This window comes from Triturus cristatus, chromosome 5_1 (assembly GCF_964204655.1).
Source record: "Triturus cristatus chromosome 5_1, aTriCri1.1, whole genome shotgun sequence".
Lineage (NCBI taxonomy): Eukaryota > Metazoa > Chordata > Amphibia > Caudata > Salamandridae > Triturus > Triturus cristatus.
In genome coordinates, this window is record NC_140587.1 from 407,208,734 (window position 1) to 407,216,763 (window position 8,030).

At 42.4% G+C, this 8,030-nt stretch overlaps 1 protein-coding gene and 1 long non-coding RNA gene across 2 annotated transcripts; both read right to left on the minus strand.

The window, feature by feature from the left end:
• Window positions 1-1,643: 1,643 nt before the first annotated feature.
• On the minus strand, window positions 1,644-5,369 carry LOC146830951 (uncharacterized). The gene is made up of 2 exons (XM_085604078.1): window positions 4,778-5,369; window positions 1,644-2,850 (listed from the first exon to the last, which is right to left on the minus strand). The coding sequence occupies exons 1-2, from the start codon at window positions 5,120-5,122 to the stop codon at window positions 2,809-2,811; spliced, it is 387 nt and encodes a 128-aa protein (XP_085460204.1). The 5' UTR covers window positions 5,123-5,369; the 3' UTR covers window positions 1,644-2,808.
• Window positions 5,370-5,691: 322 nt separating this feature from the next.
• On the minus strand, window positions 5,692-6,219 carry LOC146830952 (uncharacterized). The gene is made up of 3 exons (XR_014961215.1): window positions 5,980-6,219; window positions 5,836-5,893; window positions 5,692-5,749 (listed from the first exon to the last, which is right to left on the minus strand). It is a non-coding gene; the product is annotated as an uncharacterized LOC146830952 (long non-coding RNA).
• Window positions 6,220-8,030: the final 1,811 nt, after the last annotated feature.

Sequence of the window (8,030 nt, forward strand, 5' to 3'; positions counted from 1 at the left end):
GAAGGAAGAAACACTGGATTAGATTGCTCAAATTTTACAAGATATCTTTTTTTATTTGGATCTTGAAAGCCATTTGGTGGAGAAAAGTGTCTGAAGAATGAATATTACAACATATTACATTTAAAATAAAAAACAGTATCAGATGTTTTTAATAAAGAATGGTACAGATGTGCAGGTTTTAATTTGAAGAAAACCTGTATTAAAAAAATGTGGTTTATAGATACAAGTTTCACATTCAAAAATTGATAGATTACCGATAACCCTTGGTGAGTAGCTAGATAGTTAATCACCAGGAATTGAAGAAAGAAGACATCAACAGGTAGGACAAAATACATTAAAATTGTTAATTTCTTTTGGAAAAGAAATTGTATTTTGTGTTTGATTCAAGAGAGTAACATTATAATTTAGTGATATTGTTAGTAATGTAAGATATATGCAATATTGTCAAGGGAGTCTGCAGCTCAAAACGTAGAAAACTGTTGGATTTTTGCCAAATCTTCCAGATATTTCTTTGCTTCTTTTGGAAATTCGAAGATGCAAACTACTTGTCAATGACTGCACAAGTCTCATCACCTGAAATATTTGTTTCTTTTTAAAAATTTGCTAGAAATGCTACAGGTTGGGGTGTCTGTTTTTATAGAACTGGTAAAGGAGTTATGCCAACCCTCAATAGCATTATTTGTCTTTGTACCTCCTTCTGAGCAGGTCGAGGAGCAGTTTCACCACTCAGTTGGAAAATGCAGTTTCCTCCTACAACCTGGCCTGTTTAGATGGCCAATCCATGTCTCCTTGAAATAATTTAGAAGAGTTGCCAATTTGTCTTCATTCTGGGTAAAAAAAAGTCTGATTGTACAATTGATGTATAGAATTGATCTACACATTCAATCAATCAATCAATCAGAGGATTTAGAGTGCGCCACTCACCCGTGGGGGTCTCAAGGCGTGGGGGGGCTGCAGCTCCGGTTCAGTCTAAGAGCCAGGTCTTGAGGGTCTTCCTGAAGGTGTGAAGAGTAAGGGAGCGTCTGATGTGGACTGGGAGCTCGTTCCAGGCTTTGGCAGTGATGTAGGAGAAGGCTCTTCCACCCACTCTGGTTCTGCGGATGCGCGAGGGATTTGCCAGGGCGAGGTCGGTGGAGCGAAGTTTTCTTTTGGGTACGTGGAAGGAGACTCTTTCATTGAGGTATTTGGGTCCGGTATTGTGGAGGGATTTAGACATTGTCATGGCTTTGGTGGGGGTCAGGCAACGAGAGACACGCAAATACACACTTTCCTTTCTTTTCTTTCATGGTGCTACTGGGAACCGTGTTGAATGTAGACTACATCACCCAGCATCCACTGGGGCATGTCCGAGATATGGCAACAGAGGTCAGCTGACAAGGTGAGGACAGGATATTAACCGACTAGCCCGTTGCTCGGTGCTAGTCGTTCCTGCTTGTTTTGGACTTTCGCGACCTGCCATTTGTTGGATTCCTGTGATATCCGCTCTTGATTTACTGATCGACGGCGCTCCTCACCAGCGTTCTTCCCGGTGGCTTCTCTTGCTGCATCCACTGCCTTTAGGTGTTCTGTTTTCCTAGCGGCTTTCTTAGCTGCATTCACTGCCTGGAGGCGCTCTGTTTTCCCGGCGGCTTCCTTTGCGCATTCACTGCTTGGCTGTGCTCTGTTTTCTCGGTGGCTTCCTTTGCTGCCTGGAGGCGTTCTTTCTGTACTGGCGGCTTCCTTTGTTGCATTACCTGCCAGGAGGCAATAACTGTTCAGTATCTATTTTTGTTGCGGCTTCCAGACCGTAGCCGGGTGCCGCGTCCTGCTTGTCTACTGCCCGCACCCTCACTTGGCCCTTGTGAAGTAACAAGGGGCTCCTTCGCTGCTGTGACAGATAAATAATGGCAGCATGTTGTGTACTGGGCTTCTTCGTTGTTTTGTGACATTCATTTTACCAGTTACTCTTTCCTTGAGCACTTTGGGTTCTATATATATTTGTGGATTACTTGTGTTCTGGACTTACTAGCCCTTTTAAGTTCTGCGCCACCTGAAACTTCTATGTTATAGTTAACCCCGAAGTTCACGGATCCTTTTCCTGCTGGTGGTCTAGTGGATGTTGGGGGGATGTGAGTATTGTCTGACCATGCATAGAGTTTATCTTGGAAAGTAGTCTTGCTGTATGTATGCTTCTCATTTCTCTCTTTTCTTGCACACAGGGACATGACAGGTGGTGACATATAGTAGCCTAGGTGGTCTACTCTACCGGATAGACGGATCTGATCTGCGCATCCTTCCACCAGCAGTTTCTTTTGTTATTTTCTCCAATTCCCCTTTTCTTCGGCACACTCCCTACGGAGCAGTGAGTTCAAGTTGTTGCTCTGTGGGTGAAGGTGTGGAAGGGGAATTGGGTAGCTATCTGCTCTTCATCATCCCTGCTGGACTTTGGCAGCAGGTCAATGGTATTTCTGTCTACAGTACCTGACAGACATTCAGGAGGTCCAAACCACAAAGCTGTTAGTTTCTTCAGCTCGCATTCTAATTTACTACTTGATAAGTAATCTTCACCTAAAGAAGTTTTTATATATTTTTCCAATATGCTGGGTAGAATTGAAAAACATCTTTGAACTGGTGTTTGGATAAATCCTAAGAGTGATATTTATCATAGGAGACAGCACTAAGTAACTTTGTGTTAAACAAGTTCTCTAACTTCTAACTCGGTTGCAGAGGCAGACAATATCACCAGGAGTACCCACTTACTTACAGTAAGTCTCTCCTTACTCTACATGTACACACCATACTTAAGAAGTCTGTTTTCTCTTTTAAAAATTATGTATTCAGCTTGGTGTAGATTTTCCATATTTTGATGATCTGAAAAAGAATTAAAAAACATTCATTTGAAATGCTTTTGAGAAAATATGTTTTGTGTGTTCTCTTTAAACCTATGAAAAGAAGACATGCTGTTAAGTTCTTATACTTGTTTAAAAAAAGCTAAAATATTAAAGTAAAATAAAATTGTTATATTCCTGTTTGGGTTTTGAACATTGGTTAAAAACGTGTTGTGTAGTTATTGGCTATATAAATGCTTTAAGTTTTGAGTACCGGTATTTGTTGAGAACTTTGTCCTGGTGGGTGTGGTGGAGTTCCTTTTCCTTGTATGGATGTTAACTTTTTAACCTAGAACATTGGAAAAATATGTGTGGAGTCATAGTTGATTAACCTTAGTTTCTCTGAGATGAAAAAACATTGGGGCATATTATCAAGAAACGGCGTTACAACTATCACCGCTTTAGCAACAGAAAACTGCAGCTAAAGCGGCGATAATGGGCTTGATAATATGCCCTTGAGAATTCCCATAGAAGCCCATGTTCTGGTGTGAACATGGGCTTCTATTGGAATTCTCTGCGGCATATTATCAAGCCCATTATCGCCGCTTTAGCGGCAGCTTTCTGCCGCTAAAGCGGCAATAATTGTAACGCTGTGCTTGATAATATGCCCCATTGTTACTTGTTAAATGATTTCTTTTGAAAACTTTTAGGAAACGTAAAAAAATAATTTCTCTAAATCTGTCTCTTCCATTGGCTAGAATTACTTAGAGATGCACTGACCCCTGTCTCATCTATAAAATAAATTTTCGGAGTATGGAATGAAGTGGCGGGGCCATGACATTTGTAACTAGAGTGGCTGGAAACATCCTTCAACCCTTGATTTTCGAGTTGGGGTCTGCCTTAATTAGGGCAACTGTCCTATGTCTTATTGACTTTACAAGTCACATTATGTAGGCTGCCCTGATCTAACCCATTTACAACCGGTTCTGAACCAAGCAGTTAGGATAACCTGCAGACTGAAAAACAGTATCATACTGCCCCCAATATGGCATGGACACATTGACTTTCAGTTTCGGGCAGGGTTAAGAACTGGCCTAGAAGCCTCGCCCATTTGGCCCCACACACACTAGTGGTGTGCAACGTCTTCCCACCCTTGCCCCACTATGATGGACAGCTCACTCAAGAGACCCCGGCGCCCACTGGCACGGTGTCAATGTTACATGCACACATGGTCATTGGAGACAACTCTTCTGGCCCTTTATGCAGCTGTAGTGTAGGAAACGGACTATGCATTTACCCAACGAGGTAGCACTTACTGATTAGCCAGTAGAAAGTACTCCAGTTGACTCGAGTAGAGGTATTGCACAAAACGGTGGCATCTTTTTGGATAAACATGCAGGGAAGGATTCATTCTGGCAGGATGCTCCTGTCACAAAAATTAAACCTCAACAGGAAGCACTAATCAGCCCAAAATCTCCGCGAGCACGCAAAATTTCGTGTGTGCGAGGAGATTTTTTGCCGTTTCGCGAAATTTTGTGAAAGGCAATTTCGCAAAATCCACCCACCCTTACCAAAAAATTTTGTAATGGAGGTATAATGCTATAATGACTCTGAGTGATTGGCGCGCAATGAAGGGGAGGAATAATTGGTCAATGAAGGACATATTGTCTTGGTTGGCAAGTGCAATGGAACCGTCCTCATACTACTCATACTAGTTTCCAGCCAAGCTGCACTGTCATTGAAACTGCTGGTGTACTACTACTGTATAAATTAATGATAATACATACACAACATTGGGGGGAGGTGGTCCACCTATGGCCACCCACTCTCTAGTTTTACTGTTTTGAAACACCTGGCTAGGTCACATAATATTTGTAACGTAAATTTACCTTACCTCTGAGTGTGAGCAGCATGTTATTTAGAAACAAAATATTACACAGAAAGAACACATCAAATAAATAATAACTCACTGCGCCCTGCAACATCGATGCCCAGCAGGCCGAACAGAACTCAAAGGCGTAGTCCTTGCTCCTCAAGCTGTTTGGTATCTTCACATACAAAGCTAGATGGTCATGGATGTCTTGGACAGACAATATTGAAGTATTCATCTTGACTGCCAACATGCTGTTAATGAGAATCTTTATCTCCTCAGGCAGGGATATTTGTCGTTCAACCACCTCTATTCTGTTTGCTTTGGTGGTAGCAGTTTCTGTCAGCATTGCCCGCACTCCATAACCAAACCTGCGAGCAGTACTTTTGTTTCTCAGTAGCACCAAAGCAGACTCGTGAACATTGCTAATTAAATGGCGTTTCATGTAATCCAGTTTCCAGTCATCACTCCATTTCTTTCCTTTAGAAAAGTCCCCAACAGTCTTAGCATCGGCACATGCTTTGCAGATCAAGCCCACGTCTGGACTGTACTGAAATAGTTTCCCAAGCTGCACATGAACCTTGCTTCGTGATTTCTGTGTCTCAGCCTCCACAATTTCTTTTATCCATTCTTCCTTGAATACAAGGCAACATTTCTTCCTTTGTGGTGAAGCACTGCACTCTAAGACGTTACAGCTTTGCGCTTGAACATTTTTGAGCTAACCGGTTTTAGCCTGCTATGCCACAAAGCCTGCTAAATAAAGGAACATGGTTAAAGTCAGTGCCTATGCTCATGAATGCAATCTTTCACACAGTATTGAGGCATTGCCGGCAAAATGTAGAGTATAATTACCTGGATTTTTATGTTCTCTGCCCTGCCCTTCCAAACTTATATGTAGCGCTGTCTGTATAGCCTGCAACAGAAGTAAAGATTGTTAATGCACATTGTGGGTAAGGTATGTTGTTATACTACAATGTACAAGATACACCACAGTTTAACTCTACCAAACAATTACCTGTTCTGCTTGTACTCACATATGCCTGTTCAAATGTGTGTGGTACTGTCTGTGAAACTTGCAACAAAAGAAAACATGGGTAAGGTATGTTGTATACTACAATGTACAAGATGCACCACAGTTTAACTCTACCAAACAATTACCTGTTCTGCTTGTGCTCACGTATGCCCTATCAAATGTGTGTGGTTCTGTCTATGAAACCTGAAACAGAAGAAAACATGGGTAAAGTACATTGGTATGCTATAATGTACAAGGTGCACCACAGTTTAACTCTGCCAAACAATTACCTGTTTGTTTTGCCTGCACTCACGTCTGCCTGTGCAGTTGTATCCGTAGTACTATTTCACAAACCTACAAGAGAATTGCAGATTGTGAATCTATTTACCCAGCAACCCCCAAATCTAGCCAGGAACATAAACAGAATTACTTTATTTTTGTGGATACTCACACATGACCATTCAAATCCAAATACCTTACAGATTGCAAACCTGCAATTGAAGACAAGATCTTTAGCAAAGGCTCTAAGAGTTACAAACAATGCATGTGACTGTTCCAGAGACTCCAATAGGAAAAGCGACCAAATAGTTACCTGGGATTCCAGTTTAGGCTATAAATGCCCATGTGCTTCATTATTAGCATCCATTTCGCTAAACTGGACTATAAATCTGCATTGTGTGTTACATCTTCTGTGAAGCAGCTTTTCCCTGGCATTCAAACTGTGCAAGTGGTTGAGCTGGGTGCACAAGGAAAGTTACAAAGAGGACTGAGCCGCACACAAGCATTTGGCCCAGGGTCAACCGTCATGGTTCTGACTGGCTGCATTCCTTTTGCTAATAGGAACATGGCTACAGGGCATATTGTGAGCCTTTTTTAAAGTATTTGTGTTAATCGCAGCACCCGTCAGGCATCTGCATGGCGCTGCACATGAATACTATCTCAAAGGCCCACAATCAGCCCCGCAGCAGCGCATTATTATTAAAAGAAAGGCTTTCTCTGAAAGCATGCATTGTGCTTTAAATATGCTGCATTCCTTTTCCTAATAGAGAGCGCCGGTGGGGCAGATTGTGGACCTTTGTAAAAGTATTAATGTAAATTGCAGCGCATGACGGCACTGCGATTAACACAAATACTTTCACAAAAGCCCACAATCTGCTCCGCAGCCGCACACTATTAAGAAAAAAAATGCAGCAAGTTCAGGAGCCACTTGCTGGTGAACGTGAGCCCTCTCTAACCCCACAGACCGTAAAGGAGACACTTACTTGCCGCTCCCTCCTGTTCTCTTCATCACTGTCGTCTCTGCCTCTGCCTCCTGTAACCAGGAAATTACAGTTTTTCACGCCGCTCGTGTTCTAAAATCAGCAGCGCAAACGTTCTCGCTAAATACAGGACACTGCATGCTTGGGGTGACTTTGGTGCACACACACGAGCACCTTATAAGGAACAGTAGGTGCAGGCTGTGCCCCTTGGCGGCATTGACATCTGCAATGTGTTTGGCTAGCAGCAGCAATGGCACCGCCACTTGCTCACTCACTCTGCTCTGCTGGGTGGTCAAAAAAAAAAAAAAAATAGGTGAAGGAAGAAAGTAAAAATTTAAGACTTAAAGTGAAAACAAAAAAATGTACAAAAAGTCACAAAAACTAAATAATGACGAAAACGTAAAATACACAAAAACACACACTGATACAATAAAGAAAATTGAGGGGTGGGTGGTTAGATAGGGGGAGGATTGAAAAGATTAAGGGTAGATTGAAAAACAGGCACCTGCACTATGCACAGAACAGAAAACTAAATGGCCGCACCCATGCGAACCATGTGGTACCGTATGCGTGCAGTTTCCAGTGTGAGAACGCACATTGCGCTACGAAACGTTAAAAATGTAGCACGAACTGGCACATTGAGCAGCTCCAGCCATCCGTGGAATACCACGGAATCTCGCAGAGTTTTTGGGTCCGCTCCGTGGAATTCAACGTAGCAGAACTTCACGAGCTCTACCCCGGCCTACTGAGATGTCAGTTCTGCTACTCCTGGCATTTTGGTGAGTCGGCGTCCATGAGTAAATTAAAAACATTTGGCCTCATCAGTCCTTGAAAAGGGAGCCCAAGAGTCACCTACTTATGGATGCAATCTTTCCCTTTTGTGTAGATGGAAGAGATAGGTAGCAGTCCTGTCCTTTTTTAGGTTTTGCCTGCACAGCGCTTGTGAAATCTCTTGTATTTAATATGACTTAAAAGGGGGCTCTTATCAGTTCCCATTTCATAATTACTGTGTTCAACCGCTTTTGTGTGGAACCTTTTTTTTGTTACCTTCCCCTGGCTGCATGCATTTACGATGGGAAACA

Coding starts and splice junctions, on each gene's coding strand:
- LOC146830951 (XM_085604078.1), bottom strand. CDS start 5,122: ATGAAACGCCATTTAATTAGCAATGTTCACGAGTCTGCTTTGGTGCTA. Junction 2,851..4,777: donor CATCGATGTTGCAGGGCGCA/GTGAGTTATTAT, acceptor ATTCTTTTTCAG/ATCATCAAAATATGGAAAAT.